The sequence below is a fragment of the Cetorhinus maximus genome, chromosome 27, assembly GCF_964194155.1.
Source record: "Cetorhinus maximus chromosome 27, sCetMax3.hap1.1, whole genome shotgun sequence".
Taxonomy (NCBI): domain Eukaryota; kingdom Metazoa; phylum Chordata; class Chondrichthyes; order Lamniformes; family Cetorhinidae; genus Cetorhinus; species Cetorhinus maximus.
The window spans coordinates 12,345,839-12,368,854 of NC_135905.1; the positions used below are offsets into that span (position 1 = coordinate 12,345,839).

Genomic DNA, 23,016 nt, shown 5'->3' on the forward strand with positions numbered 1-23,016 from the left:
TTCTTTTTTTTTTGTTTATTCTTTCATGCGATGTGGGTGTCGCATTTGTTGCCCACCCCTAATTGCCTGGCTTGCTAGGGCCATTTCAGTCAAGAGTCAACCCACATTGCTGTGGGTCTGGAGTCATACGTAGGCTAGACCAGTTAAGGATGGCGGATTTCCTTCCCTAAAAGGGGCACGAGCGAACCAGATGGGTTTTTTAACAACAATCGATGATAGTTGTCATGGTCACCATTGCTGAGACGAGCTTTTCATTCCAGATTTTATTAATTGAATTTAAATTCAACCAACTGCCGTGGTGGGATTTGAACCCCTGTTCCCAGTCCATTAGCCTGGGCCTCTGGATTACTGGCCTAGCGGCATTACCACTACACCACCTCCCTCAAATTGGGCTGTTAATTATAGCGAACAGCATTCTCTTCAATTTTGTGAAAGGAGCTGTGTCACCTGTACAAGCCAAGTAAGCGCGAGGTATTCAAGCAAATACACCTCGTTACAAATTTACAATTTCACGTTCATATATTTCAAGTGGGAATAAATCTTAAAATCTCTTTTTTGAATATTTGATCAAAAACCTGTTGCTTGCTTTTTACCTTAACCTTGTCAATTGATTGACGCTGGTACATAAGAAGCAGGCATTTGTTTTGTTCAGTCCTTGTCAGTCTCAAAAATTCACACCCAACCACAGAAAATCGGAATGTTAAATGTGAAATCAAGCTAAAATAGGCGGGGCAAGAGAATACTACACGACTGGCATTGGTATACAAAGGATGCTGTTACCTGGAGTGGCCAAACTAATTAAGTTCGGTAGAAGTGCAGACAAACTAACCCTTTACTAATACTTTCTAATTTCATGACAAACTGCACTTTCTATTCCTTGCATCGCCTTTCTTGACAGTACAATTTGGGTCTAAGTATTTGCTATTGTAATTAAGATGCATCTTAACTTTACGCTAATAATAGCTCAGACGATTCCATAATGCATAACAGAACATTGGGCCTGGGGCCTTGCTCTCTTTCAGATCATGTTGCACTTCTGCAGCCAAGCCTCCACTGTAGAGACAATGGTTCAAACTGAAGACCTCAGGTGTCTGATTTTGACAATGGCCTCCCAGTGGGACCAGTGCAGCTTTTGCTGGAGGAAATATATAGGTCATGTGCTGAAAGCCGTTTCAAAAACACCAACTAGAAATACCATCAGATATTTACATGGTGGGTGTGCACTTCTCTTTACCAGTATGTTGCCAAAACATTTTTTCTGGAAATGATTTTAAAAGTTAAAAAATTGTGTTCCTGAAGTGTTTGGTTATTCGTTTTTTTTAAACACGGAAAAATCGCATTGCAATATTTCAGATAATTGTTCCAGTGAAGTTTGATTGATTGGCTCAATGAATTAAGAGACACCTGAGCCTCCATCATTCTTCCTGATTATCTGCTAGGGTTTTTATGGGATAAAGCCTTGCACTTTATTATACAGCAGATTAACACCAATCTCCTACTCTTTGATATCAAGCAAATTCACAATCCAGAATCATCTCGAATTACATCGAACATATAGCACATATACAGGCCATTCAGCCCCAACCATCCATGCTAGTGTTTATGGCTTGAATCTTCTGGTTGGCGTGCGGGGGCGGGTCCTGCTTGCCGACACGTAAAATGGCGTGCGGTGACATCGGGCGTGCATCCCGACGTCACCACACATCATTCAGATCTTCAGTTCGGTGGGCGCACTGCCGAACTGTTAAAGGCCTATTAAGACCATTTAAATAGCAATTAAAACAATTAACAGGGCTGCCTGTCCAACCTTAAGGTTGGCGGTGGGGGGGCAGGCGAAGAGCCCAGGCGGCCTTCGCATTTTTCATGGAACCTCATCCACGGGCGGGATGAGATTTCATGAAGGTTTTTAAACTTTAATAAAAATTTTTAATAAAATTCATTTACAAATGAACTGCCACATGAGGGGACATGTCCGAATAATTTAAAAAAATCTTTTATTCACTTTTTCACAATGAAATGAAACTCCCTGAAGCAGCTCTGTGCCTCAGGGAGATTTCTGCACTCTTTCGCGCGCAGGCCCCGACTCAGCCTCCTCCACCCCCCACCCCACCCCCGCCCGCACAGGGAGCGCTCAGCGCTTCCGGGTGCGTGTCACACTGGGTGGGCCTTAATTGGCCCACCCATGTAAAATGGCGGCGCCCAGCCGATCGCGGACGCCAATCAGCTGCACGCCCGCCTGTGTCTGCTCCCTCTCCGTTCCTCCAACGAGGAGAAAATTCTCCTCTATGTTCCTCATGAACCCCCTCCCACCCTTCTCCATCTAACCCTGTTAGCAAAAGCTCCTGTTCCTTCTTTCTCACGCATTTATCTAGCTCCCCCTTAGATCCATCTATGCAATTTGTCTCAAATACTCTTCAAGGTAGCAAGTTCCACACTCTAACTACCCTTGGCAGAAAGACATTTCTCCTAAGTTCACTATTGGATTTATTAATGAATATTTTATAGCTAAGGCTCCTAGTCTTGTTCCAGTGTATTTTGTTAATGAAAGGAATTTCAGGATTGAGAAATAGCGGAGGAGTGACTGAGAAGGAGGATGAATTAGAGTGGGTGAATTTAATATCAAATCAGGCACAGAAAGAGACATAAAGAGAGGGAAAGAAAGAAAGTGATAGAAAGAAAAAAAACATTGATATTTAGGCCAGGATTTTTCAGCCCCATTGTGGTGGGACCCGCCATGGGAGATTCAGCAACCCAGCCAAAAGCCCATTGATTTTCGGCGGGACTGGACAATCCAGCTGGTGGGTGGGGCTGGAAAATGTTTATATTTTATACTTTTAACATCTCCATTAGCAATACACTACCTGTAGAAATGAGAATCATCATCTTAAATTGTTCACTTTTTGGGCCAGAGAGGTTGATTGACAGTAATTAATAATTACTATGTTATGTCAAGCCAGACTTAACTTTCTGGGCAATTAACGTTCAAACTCAGCAAGTTCTTAAAAGTAACAGGGAGGCGAAGGGTGAGATGCCACTGGTGTCAACCAACCAGTGGAATGGCGTCAATCAACCAGCCAGTTTCTGGAGACTTACAGTTTATATTATACCCCTTTAGCCCTGGCACCTGCTTGCCGATTTTTCCCACTGATAAAGCAGTGAGAGAATTTTATATGTTGTTAACCAAATCAAACCTTGAGGGAAATATTTGTTCTGGAGAGTAATTAGTGAGTGAACGATCATATATTTTGCTGAAGTATTATTTCTGTGCTTGATATGTGGCTTGAGACACTAATAGCAGATGTATATTTTATACAGACAGCAATTGCATAAAGAGGTGTATTCAGAGTTTATCTACAATGGCGGACAGGTCATCGGTCTATGAAGCAGCCCAAGCAACAGTCAACGTGCTGTGCTTTGTGAAGGACTCTTATCACGTTTCTCCAGAGTTACTCATTGATTTCGAAAGTGGCGATGGGTACCAGCTACTAACTGCGCTGCTCCTCGGGCAAGTACATCTAAATGGTCTTTAAAAAGAGGCTCCTGTGAGGCACTTTTAAAAATCAAAGCTCTGCTTAGAATGTTGTGCAAATTTTGCCTTTGTTGAGTTTCTGAAAACTGGAACGGTCCAGTCACGTTATTAATGACTGACTGGATCACAGCTACTGTGTCTTTTCCCTGAGAATTACAGCGTTGGGAGTCCTACAGCCTTCGGGGCTTGGAGGGCAAATCAGGAAAGTGAGTATCCCCATGCTGTGGTTTTCTGTGTATTTGCAGGAATGAGCAGAAAATTGTGGGGGTGGTGGAGGAGGGCAGCATGGTGAAATGTGGATGATGGAAGGGGATGTGGAACCTCCATTTCCCTGGTGGGTGCCAAAAGAGGCAAAATGGGAGATCTTCCCTCGAGATTCTAAACTGGCGTAGTCCTAGGCAATATCATGACACGAAAGTAGAGAGGCTGCTGAACTGTGAAAGCTGAAACAGCGTTATAATTGTCGGCTCCAGAACCGTTAGTATTATACTGGGAAGGGCAAAGTAAGGGCATTGATTCGGTACATGAAGGAATGCCAAGCAGTGCCCTTATGATCCTGCTCACCCAGCTCTTTGAGTTTTCTGAGAGTGACATTTCAAATAGATGCGCAGTAGTACTTCTATTGTGTCTTTTACAGTTAAAGACCCACAGGAATGAACGCTATACAAATTTGAGACACTAGGTAACCCACATAATTGGTGAAAGGAAAGTGCTTTTAAAAGAGGACAGGACAGCCTGAGTAGCCTCTTTTTGTGCCCTAAGCTTTTATGATATTTCCAGTCTCAAAAAAAGATCTGCCATTATAGGACTCTACAGCACAGAAAAGGGCCATTCAGCCCATCATGTCTGTGCCAATTCTTTGAAAGAACATGTGAACATAAGAAATAGGAGCAGGAGTAGACCAAACAGCCCATCAAGCCTGCTGCACCATTCATGGCTGACCTTGGGCTTGAACTCCATTTTCCCGCCCGCCCCCCATATCCCTTAATTCCCGGAGAGACCAAAAATCCGTCTATCCCAGCCTTAAATGTATTCAATGATGGTGCAGTCGCTGCCCTGTGGGGTAGAGAGTTCCAAAGGTTCACAAGCCTTTGAGTGAAGTAATTTCTCCTCATCTCAGCCCGAAATGATTGGCCCCTTATCCTGAGCCGGTGTCCCCGTGTTTTAGATTCCCCGACCAATAAAACAACTTCTCAGCATCCACCCTTCAGCATTTTGTAGGTTTCAACGAGGTAAAAGAGCTACCAAATGAGTCCCACTCCCTGAGCCTTTCTTTCCCCAATGTCTGACAAACTCCTCCTTTTCAGCTATTCACCCATTTCCCTTTTCAAGGCACTTTTGCCAATTATCTTAAACCTCCATCCTCTGGTTACCAACCATCCCGTCAGCCAGCGGGAGCAGCTTTTCCATTGCTACTCGATCAAAATCCCTCATAATTTTGAACACCTCTATTAAGTTTCCCTTCATATACTCTGCTCTAGGGAGAACCATCTGTCGTCTCCGCACATAGCTGAAATTCCTCTTCCCTGGTACACTGTGGGTAAATTCCCTCTGCACCCTCTGCAAGGTCTTGACATCCTTACTAAAGTGCAATGTCCCAAATTGGACAGAGTCTACCTGAGCTCTGACCAGTGATTTACAAAGGTCTACCATACACTGCCTCTACCTGTAAAGCCAAAGATACTTTTGTAACAGTTTTATTTAACTTGTCCTCCCAACGTCAAAAATTCCTGTAAGTGAACTCCCAGGTCCCCATGTTGCTGAACCCCCTTTTAAAACTGTACCATTTAATTTTAATTGATCTCAATTTTCTTTCCAAAGTGCATCATTTCCCACATCTCGGCATCAAACGTCATCTGCCATGTGATTGCCTGTTTCACTGTATTGAACCAACTCACCATTTCACCGTGCTGCGCTTCCTGTCCTTATGGCCTTTATCAGTGACATTAACCAATGAAGCCCTTCCCACCTTTCTCCCCCGAGCTGTGGAGAGACGAGGGTGCCCAGACTCGTGGTCATATAAAATTGGGAAGTTTTGCGAGAAGGTGGAGATTTTCATCCACCAGATGAACTGGATTGAAATTGAAGTCTTGGGAGAAAGAAGGATTGTGCAACCATGGGTGGGATTTTCCCCACCTGCCCACCGCTGGCATCTTCCGGTCCAGCCGCAGGTCAATGGACTTCTGGCTGGGTGGGGGGAGGCGTCCAATTTCGATGTGAATTGTGACGTTGTCAGAAGGTTATAGTTTGAGTCTGGTTGCGATTGTTTGGCCAAGATGACCATTAACAGGTCCAGGCAGTGGGTGGTTGAGGGGGGTCATTCCACCCGAATGCCTTGCCTCTCTTCTGCGGCCATGTTCGTGTCCCAACTGTCTCTGTGTACCTTAAAATGGACCAGTTCCAGTCATTCCCGAGTTTTACTGGTTTTTCCTTCTTGGTAAGGTTTTTAGTTGTGATACGTGGAGAATTATATCTCTGGAACAGGTTGTGGGGGCGGTGTTGACAGTGGTGGGGCAGGTGAGGGTGGAGTGGGGGGTTACACTTCATACACAGTTTTTCTTTTACTCATTCATGGGATGTGGGCACCGCTGGCCAGGCCAGCATTTATTACCCATCCCTAGATGCCCCCTGGTTCAGAGGGCATTTAAGAGAACCACATTGATGTGGGTCTGGAGTCACACGTAGGCCAGACCAGGTAAGGACGGCAGATTTCCTTCCCTAAAGGGCATTAGACACGGTTAGTTAAAGAAGATAATCTTCACTCCGTTTTACATTTATTCACCAATTCAGATTGTATTGTTCATGCCCGGTTGCCCCTGGAGAGGGGGCGCCTGGTGTCTGCTGGTACACTTGAGGCTTTCGGTGACCGATGGGCACCGCATGGGCTGGAGTGACTCATTTCCCGCCCACCCCAAAATATTTATTTTAATTTAAACTAGTTTCATTTCAAGTTTTGATTTTTGTTACAGTGCTTCTTTAAGGGCTGTTAACTTGTTAATTTGTGTATTAGTTAATTTGTTTATTTGGTAGACTCAAAAGAGTTTATTGACACGGGGCGATAGATCGTTGCATGGTTAGGAGTTATACGATATAGTCTAAATTGGGGAATAAATGTAAAACTGAGCAAAGATTAACTTCTGGGTCTCCTCCTTAACCAATTGCTAAGAAGCATAACCCCCTCAACCCCCACCCACCCTACCTGTGTGCATTTGTTCCAGAGTGACAATTCTCTATGTCATACAACTAAAAACCTTGCCCAAAAGGGAAAGAACGGTAAAAATTGCAAATGACTGGTCTGAGTCTATTTTAGGTTATACAAGACCAGTTTGGCTTCCAGGAACCGGTTGAAACTGGCCAAACTCATTTCACATGATACTTTAACTGTGAGTGCGCACTTTCTTCCTATCATACTGATCTGGATTTAAGTTGAAGGCTTTGACCTAAAAGGGGACACACACCACCGCCCAACATCCCTTGTCCAAGTGTATTTTTTTTTTGACACACACTACTTTCTCAGTTAATATTTGTGTTTTATTTTGAGTTAATCAATTCCTAGTTGAACCTTACTCTCTCATTAGGTACGATAAAGAACTGGAGAAAGAAGAAGCAAAAACCTTGGAAGAGCTAGTAGATTTTTTGAGTTCCCTCACAATCTATGGTCAGAAAGAATTGAAGGTCACACCTTGTATTGCAGGCTCTCAATTCCCAAATTTTAAGTTTCAACAGCCTTCAAAATCAGGTAAATAGCTCTGTCTGAACTCACTAGCTATAGCGAGATTTTAAAAATTATTTTTATGGGATGTGGGTGTCACTGGCAAGGCCAGCATTTGTTGGCTATCCCTAATTTCCCTTAAACTGAGGGGCTTGCTAGACCATTTCTGAGACCTGTTGAGGGCCAACCACATTACTGTGGGTCTATAGTCACATATAGGCCAGACCAGGTAAGGATGGCAGATTTCCTTCCCTAAAGGGGCATTAGTGAACCAGATGGGTTTTTACAACAATCAGTGATTAGTGAGACTCAGATTCATTAATTGAATTTCCACCAGCTGCCATGGTGGGATTTGAACCCATATCCCCAGAGCATTAGCCTGAGCAACTGGAATATTAATCCAGTGATATTACCAGTACACCAGAGTCTCCCCAATTACTTGAAACTTTCATGATCCTGATATTTGACTTTTAACACCGTGACTCTGCATGCACTGTATCAACTTGGTGCTCTCTGGAAGTTCAGTTGAGTGCTCTCTATAAGTCTTGACGCTCTGTGGAGACTCCAGCTTGCTAATAAAGGACTTCATTCTGTAAGGAGAAACACGTAGTCACTCAGAGCTACCATTGCATAATTATGCAATGGATGACTGATGGTAGGAGTGTATCTTTTTTCAAGTACAAATTATAATAACTGATTCACCCCCTATTGAAAAGAGAGATGGGGTGGTGGGAGAGGGGGAGGGGAGTGCCCCATTAGCCCCCATGTATGACATTGAAAGAACGTGAGGGAGTCGAGGTTAATCCCTCCGCCCAATGGCAATGGGGCACAGGGAGGTTTAAAATAATTTACCTCCACACAATGATTTATGGGCACCGCGCTCCAGCCTGCCACCATTTTGTATTTACCAATTACGAAATTGGCCAAGACTGAGCGGCAGGCAGGAAGGAACCCATTGAACAGCTTTGGAAATCACCTAAACTTCTGCGTTTGGGTCACACTTCTGCTTTTTTGTTCAAACTTGTCCCATGAATCTGCAGGTAAAGTTGCAAGGGCTGAGTCATCCAGGCATACAGAGCTACATGTATTGGGTATGGTAGCCTAGCAGTCCAGAGGTTGTCAATTCAAGGCCTACCCCAGTTTGTGACTTTGAGTTCCATAAGCCTGGTAAACTATGGGATGATGTTGGAAAATGGGCTGTTGTAAAGGTCAAACTGGCTCATGAGAACCTGCCACCTAAATATGTGACACCAATCCCACACTATTACTGCCTTGCCAATGTTGTCCACACACTTCCACTTACTTAAGTGTACAATCAAAATTCTGGGCCTGGACATAGTGTACCTCTACACTCATGTAAGCTTCTGTCTTTCCAATTTCTGTGGTACTCACGGGACTGTTTCATTCCTCCTGTTTGTCCAGTTTTGAATCTACCGTGACCTTCCTAATGTTAAGTGACCCCCTCACAATGACCTTAGTGCCTCTTTTTAATCCCTTAATAGGATGGGCCCATCCCTAATTGCCATTTTACTGAGAGGGCAGTTAAGAGACACCTTTGGGCCTGGAATCACGTATAGGTCAGACCGGGTAAGGATGGTAGATTTCCTTCCCTAAAGGGCATTAGTGAACCAGATGAGTTTTTATAGTCTCATGGTCACCATTACTAGCTTTCAATTCCAGGTTTATTAATTAGTCAAATTTAAATTCCTCTAGCTGCCTCAGTGGGATTTTAACCCATGTTCCCAGGATCTGGGCCTCAGGATTATTAATTCAATGAGATTACCACCATGCTAATGTCGCTTGTCTCATTTCAGCACTTATGAATGCCATTTCTTGAAATCTTTTATTCAGTATGGAACGGCCAAGTAATTTGAAGCTCACTGATTTTACTTGGATATTTGATTTTTTAGGGTGGCAATGTTGCTCATTTCTCCACCAGTGAATGTGTGGCATAGTTAGTGATTAAGTAAATATACTACCTTATGCTCATCCTTAGTTTGGCCATGGGAGCATGTTTAACAGCCCCCAATTCCTTCCCTGACTGCTCAATTTGTGTTCGTACCAAAAAACATTCTTGATGTTGACCTTGCATCAATGGCTATACTTTCCTTCCTTTGCCTATTTGACAAGCCTTTCAATGCATTTCTGCATCTACATATCTCTGTTCTGATCGAGCACTGTGTCCTTCTCACTGGCAGGATTCATAGAGATCGTTTTGTTTCCTAGTATCATAGCTACAGTTTCAACAGCCTTGGGACATTTTCTCATCTTCTGAATTTCCTGATCAAATTTTCTCCATTACCCATCCCTGCTGAAGGTGCTAACCCCCTTAGCGGCTAAAGCATCAGATCCCTCATTGGGTACAGTTCCATGTGTGTTGCTTTCCCTCTGGTAGCTCACTCAAGTAACCTTTAATCATATGTGATCTATGGCATTGAGTGCCAGCAGATGATCTGACTATGGAGGTCATGGTTGAGTCTGATCCTGCCTTCTTCCTGTGCCCACAGAAGTGCCACTCCATTGGGGGCCCCTGGGGAGTGGTCAGGAGCTGGAACCCTGGTCAATTGACTCTTCCCTAATGTAGGGATGCAGCACTCAATCACAATACTGCTACTGTTGGCCCGTGAGATCTGCTGCCTCAGGCCAGAGCAGGGATTGAACCTGGGACTTTCTGGGAGTGCGTAGCTCAGAGGTAAAGACTAACCCAACTACAGGAACAGCCAAAATCCAAAACCTTTACCGAGGAATAGCTGGAGCAGTATCTCGGGAAGCTGCCCATGCTGACCAGTTAGCGTCTGCATTGGAAAATGTGCATTTTGCTATGGTTTAGTAACAAGAAGGAAAGTCTTCTGGCCTTTACATTGCACGGACCATCATATTTTTACTAGCTTCTGGACAACTTGTGGTCTACCAACCTCTTCTATCCCCTCCCTTTGTCCTTCACCCATCAAATGTGCTGCCAGGTGCTCATTTTAGTTGTTGGCCTGTTTCCATGCTAAATATGTCAGTTCCGTCATGCTTTTCATCTTGCAATGATAATTATCAGAAAATTCTGCTGTGGACACAGGAATAGCGCAGACTCCCCTGCATCGGGAATAAGGATTCGGAGTGCGTCGGGATGGTTGACTGAAGTAATAAGGCACGACACGAGGGCTTGACATTAACTTCCGCAAACACGCAATGTTCTTACTGTGATTTATTTGTGCTCAGCTTTATGGTGAGAATAGAATACATTGATAGAGGAGGCTGAGATAGTTCTGTATTTCTATTGCACTTTGGAGTAGGTTGTGCACTTTTTTTTTACTTGTAGATTTTCTTACATTTCTGCAGTACATTAATTGTCTAAACAACTATTGGTTTTGTGTATCTCATTTTGCTGCGAATTACTAACGTTTTTTTTGTTTCAATGTCAAGATACAACCGTGAAAAACCTCCAGGCTTTCAAAGTCTTGCAATTAGTCTTTTTAAAAGCTAATTGTTCCTGCGTCTCATCAGTCATCCTGAGCAGCATCAAAAAGATCTGGGGCTGGGACAAAGCCAACTTCTTTCTGTTGGAGTGGACACAACAGGCGCTCTTTCAGTTCACTGAGGTGATATACCTCAAGCCGCAGTCTGTGCAGATTCAGTATTTTCAGATGCTGCGGTACGTTGTTATTGACTTGTCTTACATACCCCACGAAGTCTTTTCCAGGGTACAGGCCATTATCCGGGAGAACCTTTCTCCATCCTGTGCCCTGCTGGCGCTCGAGTGTGTGCTGGACATTGCCAAATATGACCCATTGCTCACTGTCGTGTTCAGAGAAACCAGGCTCCTCGAGATGCTCCTGACACAGCTTCAACGATCTGCAAAAATGCTAAGGAAAGCAGGTAACAACTTTCTCTGACTTTCAGATCTCAGTGTTCAGAGACGGCAGTTAGATAATCGATTTGCCTGGGTGCGCTGGACTGCTTGCAGTAAAGTAATGTTGAGCAGCAGGAAGTGTGCATTTCCATATGGTTTTCCATCTTATTAATTTTAAAAATAAAACTAGGAGAGGGTGGAGCCTGAGTTCAGTTTTCAACATTAATTTCTCCCCTTGATTTGTTTTGATTTATTAATTGGGTTGTGTTAAAAGGGTTGGGTTATTTTGACCCACTGTGGTCCCAAGTGTTTTGCTGATCCAAGCATTGCAGAGCCAACTTGGTGAATATGGCCTCACTGGTTGTGAGTAAGTACTGGAGAATGAGGACTATACTATTATAACCCCACCTCTGTCATGCACTCCCATCTAACAAGGTTCTGTTACAGGGTTCCAGTCTTGCTGAGCTTACCCTTACAACCCCTGTCAGGGAAATCACCACAATTATTGAGTGGGATTGTCACTCCTGGATCGTCCAAGAATTGAAGATTAATCTCTGGACACAACAAGGGAGAAAAATATTAGGGGTGCAATCAAAATAAAACCTTTATCTTAAATTTTCTTTTGAATGCTTTCACTTATATGTTATCAAAATATCCACAATGGGGAAAATGTTTTGACTGAAATTCAATTGGCTTTTCCAATGGGAAAGCAGTGTTGGGTGACCAATGGTAGGTGTGTGAGGGCTGGGCAGGAGGTCAGATGATGACACCAGGAATGCATGCACCCAAATTGGCCATCCTATTAACGGGATTAACTGGCATCGTATTGTGTTTCTTAATTTTCTTAAGCATTTGTGTTTGTATTCCATCATTTCTTTCCCGCAGGAAACAGCTTATCTTCCAGTGAGCAGCAGCACCAGAGGGAAGCCTCGTGTTTGATGTTACAAGTTGTGGCAGTCATGCTTCAAGGCTCTGTGAAAAACATTGGTGAGCTCCAAAGAGTTGATGTGACCTTCGTTCATGTCAGTGGTCCTTAGCGGAATGCCAACGCTTTCTGTAGAACATTCTCTACTGATTCTAATAGCCAGAGCTCCCCTGGCCGCTTTGCAATTTTGGTTTAACACTTCCATTTCATGTTCTGCCATCACTTATGTTAGTTATCGGGTCATTACAACATGAAGGAGGCCATTCGGTCATTGAGTTTATTGAAAACTACTTCAAGTCTGGTTAATCCATCGCCCCTGTGCTGGACAGCCTACATTAACTCCTGCTCGGCCAACACCTCAGACTTAAAAGTCTCATACTTGTTTTGTAATTCCTCCATGGTCTTGTCCCTCCCTATCTCTATAACCTCCTCCAGTTCTACAGCAGGTTCTGCGCTTCTCCAATTCTGACCATTTGAGCATTCCCAATTTTAATGGCTCCATCTTTGGTGGTTGTACCATTAGCTGCCTAGGCCCTCAGCTCTGGAATAACCTCCCTAAACCACTCTGTCTCTCTACCTCTCTCTCCTCCTTTGAGTCGCTCTTTAAAACCTCTCTCTCTGACCTCTTGCCTATCTCAACCTCCTTATGTGGCTTGATGTTGAATTTTGTTTGATAATCTCTTCTATGAAGCATCTTGAGGTGCTTTACTACATTAAAGGTGCTTTATAAATGCGAGTTTAGCCCCACATTCCATCTTTTCCCCCATTACCCAGCAAATTAATCCTCTTCACATACATGCCTGATTGTCTTTTGACTATTCGTGGGAATATAGGAGCAGGAAAAGGCCATTCAGCCCATTGAGACTGCTTCGCCATTCAATACGATCATGGCCGATCATCCACTTCAACGCCTTCTTCCCACACTTTCCCCATATCCCTTTATGTCATTGGTATTTAAAAATCTGTGAATCTCTGTTTTAACCACACTCAATGACTGCACTTCCACAACCTTCTTGGATAGAGAATTCCAGTGATGCACAACCTTCTGAGTAAGACCATAAGACGTAGGAACAGAAGAAGGCCATTCGACCCATAAAGTCTGCTCCACCATTCAATGAGATCGTAGCCAGTCTGATAATCCTCAACTCCACTTTCTTGCCTTTTCCCCATAACCCTTGATTCCCTTACTGATTAAAAATCTGTCTATCTCAGCCTTGAATATACTTAACGACCCAGCCTCTATAGCCCTCTGCGGTAAAGAATTCCACAGATTCACTACCTTCTGAGAGAAGAAATTCCTCCACATCTTGGTGCTAAGTGGCTTCCCCCCTATTTTGAAATTGTGTCCCCTGGTTCTAGACTCCCCAACATCTTACCTGCATCTACCCTGTCTATCCCTCAAAGTATTTTGTAGGTTTCAATGAGATCATGTCTCCTTCTTCAAAACCCTAGAGAATACAGGCCCAGTTTCCCCAATCTCTCTTCATAGGACAGTCCTACCATCCCTGGAACAAGTCTGGTGAACCTTTGTTGCACTCCCTCTATGGCAATAATATCCTTCCTAAGGTAAGGGAACCAAAACTGCACACAGTACTTCAGGTGTGACTTAACCAAGGTTCTATACAACTGAAGCAAGGCTTCACTACTCCTGTACTCAAAACTTCTTGTGATAAAGGCTAACATTCCAGTAGCCTTCCTAACTGCCTGCTGCACCTGCATGTTAGCTTTCAGTGACTTATGGAGAAGGACACCCAGGTCCCTTTGTACATCTACACTTTCTAATCTCTTACCATTTAGGAAATACTCTGCACATCTGTTCCTTCTACCAAAGTGGATAACCTCACATTTTTCCACATTATATTCCATCTGCCATGTTCTTGCCTACTCACTAAGTCTGTCCAAATCCTCTTGAAGTCGCTTTGCATCTTCCTCACAACACACATTCCTGTCTAGCTTCGTATCACCCGCAAACTTGGAAATATTACATTTGGTCCCCACATCCAAATCGTTGATATATATTGTGAACAGCTAGGGGCCAAGCACTGATCCTTGTGGTACCCCACTAGTCACAGCCTGCCAGTGCGAGAATAACCCGTTTATTCCTACTCTCTGTTTTTTGCCTGTTAACCAATCCTTAATCCGTGCCTGTATATTGCCTCCTATCCCATGTGCTTTAATTTTGCTAACCAAACTCCTTCTGAAGCCTTCTGAAAATCCAAGTGCACTATGTCCACCGACTCCCCTTTATCAATTCTGTTAGTAACATCCTCAAAAAAAACTCCAACAAGTTTGTCAAACATGAGTTCCCATTCACAAATCCATGTTGACTGTGCCCAATCAGATCATTATTATCCAAAGTGTCCATTAATACATCCTTTATAACAGATTCTAGCATTTTCCCTGCACTGATGTAAGGCTAACAGGTCTGCAGTTCCCTGTTTTCTCTCTCCCTCCCTTCTTAAATAGTGGAGTGACATTTGCTACCTTCCAATCTTCAGGAACCATTCCAGAGTCTATAGAATTTTGGAAGGTGATCACCAATGCATCCATTATCTCCATACCAACCTCCTTCAACACTGACCGACCATTCCTCTTTCCATTTAGTAATTCTTCGGGAATACGGGATGACTCCCTATGTCAAGATTTTTCTCGACGACAAATTCTATCGAAGCCACGCCCTGACCATCTTGGAGCAGTTGTTCATTGTGAACGCAGAGGAGTACATGCGCGTGGTAATCGGAGTGCTGTGCTCAGCAACTCAGGGAGAATTAACCCTGAAACTCGACCTTCTGCAGGTATCTCCTTGCTAGTCTAACCCCCTTCTTGGCTCGGGTGAGGACGGACGGAAGTAGAAAATGCTTATTTGTTTCTCTCTGCTTCAGGGAGATTCACAACACGGTGAATTTCCCCAGTGACGCGGTGATAAATGGAAGCTGCAATTCGATTTAACGTCACAGTGCAAGCTGTATTTTAGTGTCAACCCTTCACGTATTTAGGCTTAGAATTATTCATTTTTTTAACGTGAGTCCACAGATAATCCAGTTAAAGGAAAGTGAAGCATGTAGTGTAGGATTCTTTGGGTTTTGTCCCATCGCTGCGGTATATCTAGCATCCTCACACAAGAGGAGAAAATGTATCCATAGTCTTAGGATGGAATTTAAGGCCTTTCCCTGAGGTGAGTTTGGAGGTGGTGGGATGGGGGGAGGGGGGTAATTTAATCAGGTGGGAGGGTGCCGGGTGGAACCCTGCTGTCTTCCCACTCAGCCCTGATCAAGTTTGGGACAGAAAGTGATTGGTCTTCCTGCCCTGATGTCAGTTGAGGCCCTTAAGTCGAGCAATTAATGCCTGCATGAGGGCTACATCCTGTTTCCGCTGGTATTCAACCAGCAGCAGGCAGGACAGCCGCCACACAGGAAGCCCAAAGGGCAAATCCCAGTTGGGTTTGCTTGAGGGCTCATGGGGTCGGAGGCAGGAGGGTGGTGGGTGTATCCTCGTTGTCAGGCAATCATTGCCTGGTCAAGGGGACTTGGCATCAAGGAAGGCCACTGAGGGCTGCCCTCTTCCCTCCAACCCCCCCCACCCACAACCCGCCCTCATTAACCTGTGGGCCAGACTCCCTCCCTCCCTCGTTGGGCCTCTGGTTGCCATCGCACCCGGTGGCACTGCCTCTGATTGGTCAGTGGCTCTCAGGGGTGGGGGTGGAGGGGGTTACGTGGGTGGCGGGTGCCGGATTTCCACCCCCGGGAAGGCTCGCCACTGGCCACTGGCCACTGGCCACTGTCTGATCAGCTCTTATGGGTTTTACTCAAAAGGCGGTGACGCGGGCTCTCAAACGCTGGCAGTGCCCCTGTTGCCTGGGTTGAACTCCGTCTCCAATGTGGGAAACCCACAGGATCAATCGGAAAGCTGATTCTGCACCCTGCCCAATATTACTTGTTGGCTTAAATGACGATTAAAGTCAAGCCCCATGTGAAACAACAATGTACCCGCTCCCATCAGCTTGACTGGCGGGTTTGGCTAAAAATAGCTCAACCTTGGGCAGGGTGTAAAATGAACACTCCACCTGATCCTGAGTGTCTCCCACCTGGAATGATGTTAAAATTGACCCAAGATATTATTAGCATTGCGCAGAGCTGTTGATTACAGTTATTCCCCCATTTAAATTGCGTTCTAATAATATTTTTGTTTTAGCACGATTTGTAAATTAGGTAATTTCCTAAACAGCACTGCCTCTATTTTTGCAATAGTGTGGTTACTGATAATGCTCAGTCCTCAGTCCCCAGCCTTCCCGCTCACCCCCTCCCCACTCGCCGATCCTGCTGCTTGCTGCCTCCAGCTCAGTGGCCCTCCCTGACCCTCCCAATCATCGCTTCCCTCCCAATTTCAACCTCGCTCTGATGCTCCTGCATGCCACCCCTCCATTCACCAACCTCCACACCCCCCCCGCCCCCCCCCCCCTACCCCAACCCTCAGGCTCATCAGCCCTCCTCAACCCTCCTGCTTGCCACTTCCCTCCCTGACCCTTCTGCTCGCTACCTCCACCTGACCCCCAGGTTCACCGGCCCTCCCCGACCCTCCTGTTTACCAACCCTCCCATTTGTCAATCTCCTCCCCAATCCTCTTGTTCGCTGCCTCCTTCCGCCCCTCCCGCTTGCCACCCCTCCCACTCGCCACTCCCTGCCACCTACCCTGCTCCATTCCCGCCCCATTCGCAGCCCCTCTTGCTCCCTCACTTGTTCCCTCCCTTTGGCCTCCCCTCTCCCAAGTCCCCACTCACAGCAGGAGGGTCGACGAACAGGAGGGTTGGGGATGGAACTGGGGAGCTTGAGAGGTGGTGAGTGGGAAGTGATGAGGAGGAGATTAATAGAAAGAGTTATAAAGTTATTAAGAGCTAATAGGAGCCTTGGATTCAAGGCAGCCAACAGGTTTTTTTCTGTAAAAATTACAAGCAAGGAACATTACCCAGCCTTATTACCTTCTTTCTTATGGGAAAGTGATTTTTGCTTAGCATGTTTTTGTTGGCATGCTGATTTTTGGAAATATGGTAGGAATGCTAAAAAAAGATACTGAAGCAGTCCATGTCCAAAATCCAGCAAGACCTGGACAATATCCAGGCTTGGGCTGACAAGTGGCAAGTAACCTTCTCCTCACCACACAAGTTCCAGGCAATGTCAGTCTCCAACAGGAGAGAACCTAACCGTCACCTCTTAACATTCAATGGCATTACCATCACCAAATCCCTCATGGCAAGGATCACAACAGTAAAGACTTCCAAAGCACTTCATTGGTTGTAAAGTGTTTTGGGACATCAACAACAACTTATATTTATATATTGCCTCTAATGTAACGTAACTTCCCAAGACGCTTCACTGGAGCGTTATAAAGCAGAATATGACACGGAGTCACAAAAGGAAATATTAGGTCCGATGACCAAAAGCTTGCACAAAGAGGGAGGTTTAGGTTCAAGAAGTGTCTTAAAGGAGGAAAGTGAGGCTGAGAGGTGTGGGGAGGGAATTTCAGAGCTTGGAGTCTAGGCAACTGAAGGTACGGCCAGCAATGGTGAAGCAATGATAATGGAAGTGCCCAAGAGGCCAGAATCAGAGGAGCGTAGATGTCCCAGAGGGGATTACAGAAATAGGGAGGGGCAAGGCGTGGAGGGATTTGAAAACAAGGATGAGAATTTTGAAATCAAGACTTTGCTTGACTGGGAGCCAAAGTAGTTCAGCGAGCCCAGGGGTGATAGAGGAATGGAACTTGTTGCGAGTTAAGACGCGGGCAGCAGAGCTTTGGATGACCCCCAGTTTATGGAAGGTAGATTGTGGGGGAGTGCGTTGGAATAGTCAAGTCTAGAGGTACCTAAGGCATGAGGGAGGGCTTCAGCAGTAGATGAGCTAAGATGGGCAAGGTTGAGTGAAGTTACGGAGGTGAAAATAGACAGATCCTGAGATCATGAAGGATGCTATATAAATGCAAATCTTTCTTTACCTAAACATGAATTTATTTTAAAGAATATTGCAATGAAAACCTTGTCATAAATTGATGCTGTTTGCAGCCTACAGAAAAGTTTGTTTTTTCAGTGCAAGTAAATAAACAACATAATTCTATACATATAAAATATGTATTTATATGATTAAGCTGATTTATTAGCCTAAATCTACTGAGTGCATCTAATTTTGACAAATTGTGAAGCAGTCACAATATATAATAAGCCACTGAATTTATTATCTCTTCCCCTCAGGATTCTTATTGTGTTACACACAAACTCAGATTGATTTGCTAATATATATTTAGCTACTAACCCAAAATAAATATCATTATACCTCCACACTCCGAGGTTGACACAGTGAAAATTGTGTGCTGTATCAAATTACAGAATGGGAGGTAAATTTGCTTATGTGTAACTCAGTTTGCATTTTACATATTGAGGCTAGAGGAATATTAAGTCACCAAGGATTAAAGTGTAACTATATTAAAGGCTGTATCAATAAGGTTATCTATGGCCTTTACTGAAAGGTGTCAAAACCATTTTCTTTATTTCTATTTGGTGTTATTAAATTTATCTTTTCTTCTTAACCTGTAGCTCTTGTAATTATTTGATGTACTTTGTACGTTGTTTACTGCTACATTTTCTGATGCCATCTCCAGAGGTCTTCTTTTAACTTTGATTCCAGTATCAAGCGTCCATAGTCTGACTCTTAGCGTTTGCACTCTTGAAACCGTTTTTTGTTGACTGGGAACTTGTATCCTCAGATAAACTGTGACTCACGAGTTCGCTGCAAGTGGTCTGAAATTAGATACAACAGCTTTAAAAGTTCCCAGAATCTAAATTAAAAGGCCAACATTAAAGTGGATTTTATTTGCAGTGGATGTTGCTCTGTGATCAGTGAAAGGGTGTTTCAACCCCTCAATCAACTGATTCAGTTTTCTCTCATACCGCATGTCCCAGTTCTCCCACGTGTACAAGGGGTGTTCTGTGAAAGATGTTTCTTATAATAGCAAATGAACCAGCCATTTGATGTGGGTTTCTTTGTAGCCCTGAACCATTTGCTGTGCTGGTACATTGCTTGTTTTAAAATGTTAACCTTGCCCTAGAGCTGTGTCACCCATATGGCACTGCAGCGCCAGAGATCTTGAGTCACACGTTTGTAGGTTCAAACCCTGTTTTGATGATTTGAGAGCAAAATCTAGGTTCACACTCCAACACAGCATTGATGGTGTTAGGATCAGGTGGGGAGGGATGGACCAGGTTTCCTCTTTTTCCACTCCCTGTTTGGTTATAGCAGAAGTTTTGAATGGAAAAAGAATGCTGTGCTGCCAATTCACTTGGCTGTGTGCAGTTTGTAAAAATTAAGCCAGGCAGGCATTCTTGAGTTAAACACATCAGGGGTTAGTTTTATTGCACTAAAACCCACCCATGTAAAAACATTAAAAATGTAAAAGATGTATAAATACATCCTTCTTCCCACGAACACACAAGTACACATTACATCCTCCAGAATGCAAAAAAGCATACAACTTTATAGAGTATCAGATGTTAAACTTGGCCAAGTAAGATGCAGATAAAAAGATTCACTGATTATGTCTAGACTCTGGCTCTTCGCTGAAGCAGTTGCTTCTCAGTTGTGGTTGGTAGATTCCCTATTCTCCTGGAATCATTGTTGTAGGAAATCCAATGGTTTTCTTAGTCGAGTCTCTGTTTGCTGGATGGATGTAGGCAATTATCTCAGCCAATCAGGGTGCAGGCTTAGATTAAATGTTGTAGAGAGGGAGAGGGAGACCTCTCTTCCCTGTGGTCACCTGTGTACTCTCTGCTTAGATCCCAATTCCAGCACTCGCACAAAAGGTTCTATTGCATGACCTCTCTCCATGTTGGTTGTATGTTCGAAAGAATATGGAGGACTAGTGCATGCCTCACCTAGCATTTCTTTAGCCTTTGTTCTATAGCCGAGGTGATTAACATTTTTCATGTCCCAGATTTTAAACTCCTGAAGGATCCATCCTCCATCTTGGTGAGATGGGAAGGAGCTGTTCACTCCTCCAGAGGTGACATTGACTCTGTTGGTGCCTCCACAGACTTTGTACCTCCCTGGAATGGAATGTAGCTCCACAGGTACAAATTAGCAGCTGCTTCAAGTCAGCGTCCTTTGTTTAGCAAAAGTACCTTTTTCATAAAAAGGCTGTATGTAACAGCTGATGAAATTACAAACTAATATTGCATATAGCGTGCCTTCGTAACAATGGGACCCTAAACAAAAGCCCCAACTTCCCTCTCCAATGGGTGTAGAATATCCCAAAGCACCAGCTCAAAAAAGAACGGTGAAGTTTTCACCGGTGCCCCGGCCAATTAGTTACCCTTCAACCAAAAAACACTACAATAAATTATCTGGCCGTTATCATATTACCGTTTGTGGGTGCTTGCTGTGCGCAAGTTCGCTGCTGCATTTCCTTCATTGCAGCAATGACTACACTTCAAAAGTACCTCACTGGCTGGACAGCAGCTTGAAAGGTGCTATATAAATGCAAGTGATTCTTTGTTCTCTCTCTTTCTTCTCTGTCCTTTCTTAACTCAGTTCTATTTGCAGTTGGATCAATTATGCACTGGTTTGTCCTGTTGAAATTTCCTGTACCTGGAAGTTTGAATTGGACTTTCCCTAGCCCTCTTTACTGGTGGATAAATCAAATACTAAGATCTATTCGAATCCTTAGATTGAGGTGTATGCCGATTGACAGGAACATTCATTAGAGAGATTAGGGAGCTGGGATAGTTTCTAAGGCCATGGGGAGATTTAATAGAGATGTTCAAAATGATCAGGGATTTGGTTACAGTGAATGAGGAAAAAAGTGTTTCTGCTTTGAGGGGATCAGTAACCAGAGGGCACTGATTTAAGATAATTAGCTAAAGAACCAGACAACAAGTTAGAAAAAATACTTTTACACATGAGTGGTTATGATCTGGAATGCGCTGCCTGAAAGGGTGGTGGAAGCAGATGGAAGAGTGACCTTCAAAAGGGATTTACAGAGGAAGATGGGGTCCGAGGAGGGGAATGAGGCAATTTGGATAGTAGCTCCTTCAATCAGCCAACACAGGCTTGAAGGCCCAAATGGCCTCCTCCTCTATTGTAAGATTCTCTGATCAATTTAAACTTCATATCTGATACAAGAGGCCACATTGTCGGCACCTCATCGATCCTCAAAGGTCTTGGGTACTCCTGAATGAGATTATTATTTTTTTCACTCTGCATTGTTTACCAGTGATGATGTTTTAGCTTCATTGCTCTTCTCTGATGGAGTTAAGCATTACAATTGCTGCTATATAATGCAATGTGCAGTTAAGTACTCTAACCTGTGTATCTCTCTTTACACTGCAGTCCCTTTTAAACGTACTGGGAATGCCAAAAGCTCGCACTGCATTCATGACTGCCGGAGGATTCAATGCTTTGCAGTCAGTGTTGGCTGACATGGAAGGAGCGTTATGCGACCCACCTTCAGGTAATTGGGCCGCTGTGGATCAGAATGAAATATGGGACCTCATCCAGTCAACACTCTGCACTCTTACCATTGCCATGCACTCTGACCCTGTCAACAGTTACTTCTTCAGAACTCAGGGACAGTTTGACAAAATGACGGAAGACTTCAGGCTTCTGGGCTGCTTCAGCTGCAGAGGAGGAAGATTAAAATATTCATTGGATATCGCCACCAGCAGAAAGTTTGAGGAGTTTCTGACTTTGGTTCACAATTCCAAGGAGGACATTCTGCCATCTTTGAGGAAATGTGTTAAACTCTTTGATTTTATGGACCAGATGGCCAAAGACACGTTGTCTTCTCCCCGCTCTACTCAGCAGACCAGGAAAGACCCTCCTCCACATCACAGTGAATTGCGGAACGAAAGTGATGTGCCAGAGGTGACTGGGAGTCCTCACGATGCCTCCACCAGCACTGATGAACCTTCAGAGCAGCTACTTAATGCTGAGCCTGAAGACAGGTAGGCTACTGAAGACCGGTAAGCCATGTTTAGGCCCCTGGAGACAGGTAGGGGCCTGAACATTGCTAAAACCTCTTAAAAATCATTAACAAGAGCAACAGTTATCAAAGCTACAGTATTCAGAGTAGAACATTTCGGTCTACAGTAAATCTCTCTGCACATTAATTTAATTCCTTCCGGCAATGCTGCACAGTTTAAGTCCAGGTATTCTAATTAACGGGATTACCAAACTGCAAGTTATGTGATATGTGGATCTGGTGGATGATTCTGCTTTAATCCTTGATCAGTAACTTCTTCATTCGTTCTCCCTCTTTCCTGGAAGTTCCTTCTTTTTACACGGAATGGTGAAGGGGATATCCGGAACCAGCTAGCGCTCGGGACATTAATAACCATTCTGTGTGAGAAACTTCTTTCCATTTGGTGGTTTATGAGTCTGATTTTTCAAAAGGCAATTCTAATTAGGCCAGACCGGAGTGATCTCATTTGAGATTGATGCTGCAGCACTTTTCAATCACACCCCTGTTCTTTTGTAATAAATTCTGAGCTTCATAAAATGAAATAATACCACTTCATAAAGTCTCCCTTGCTGGGGAATATATCTGTATTAAGGCTACAGAAAGCACTGACTCCATTTCTTAATTTAATAAGACTCCAGTACATCCTTGTAAGAAATTGTCAAGACTCATCTCTGAGGATTTATTCTTAGTGATGAGAGGCAAGCTGGGCTGAAACACTGATTCAATTTGAAATCAGCAGTTTGGATGAAATTTGGAAGACCACAATCACCTGACTTTGACTCTCAAACTGGATATTTCTGACCGTTGTCAGAAACTATCTGTCTCCTAAATGAAGGATTCGGCAAGGCTGATGTTTCAAGCTGCATGTTATGCCCCCAAAGAGTGAAACTCTTGTCAGGGGATCATTTATTGGGTTACAAATCCGGACGTCTGAATGATTGCAAAAGGCTTGATGGCACCAAAGCTGAAATGTTCATTTGTAAAATATGACGCTCAGGTTGGCTGTACCT

At 44.0% G+C, this 23,016-nt stretch overlaps 1 protein-coding gene across 1 annotated transcript in view; it reads left to right on the forward strand.

Annotated features, from left to right (window-relative positions):
• The window catches only part of wdfy4 (WDFY family member 4), a 241,555-nt gene that overhangs the window by 17,243 nt on the left and 201,296 nt on the right, over positions 1 to 23,016 (forward strand). The window contains exons 5-11 of the mRNA XM_078530732.1: positions 1,023 to 1,212; positions 3,316 to 3,505; positions 7,108 to 7,268; positions 10,656 to 11,108; positions 11,968 to 12,069; positions 14,612 to 14,802; positions 21,376 to 21,989. Of these exons, the coding sequence (XP_078386858.1) occupies positions 1,023 to 1,212; positions 3,316 to 3,505; positions 7,108 to 7,268; positions 10,656 to 11,108; positions 11,968 to 12,069; positions 14,612 to 14,802; positions 21,376 to 21,989 (1,901 nt within the window). The remainder of the gene's footprint in view (positions 1 to 1,022; positions 1,213 to 3,315; positions 3,506 to 7,107; positions 7,269 to 10,655; positions 11,109 to 11,967; positions 12,070 to 14,611; positions 14,803 to 21,375; positions 21,990 to 23,016) is intronic.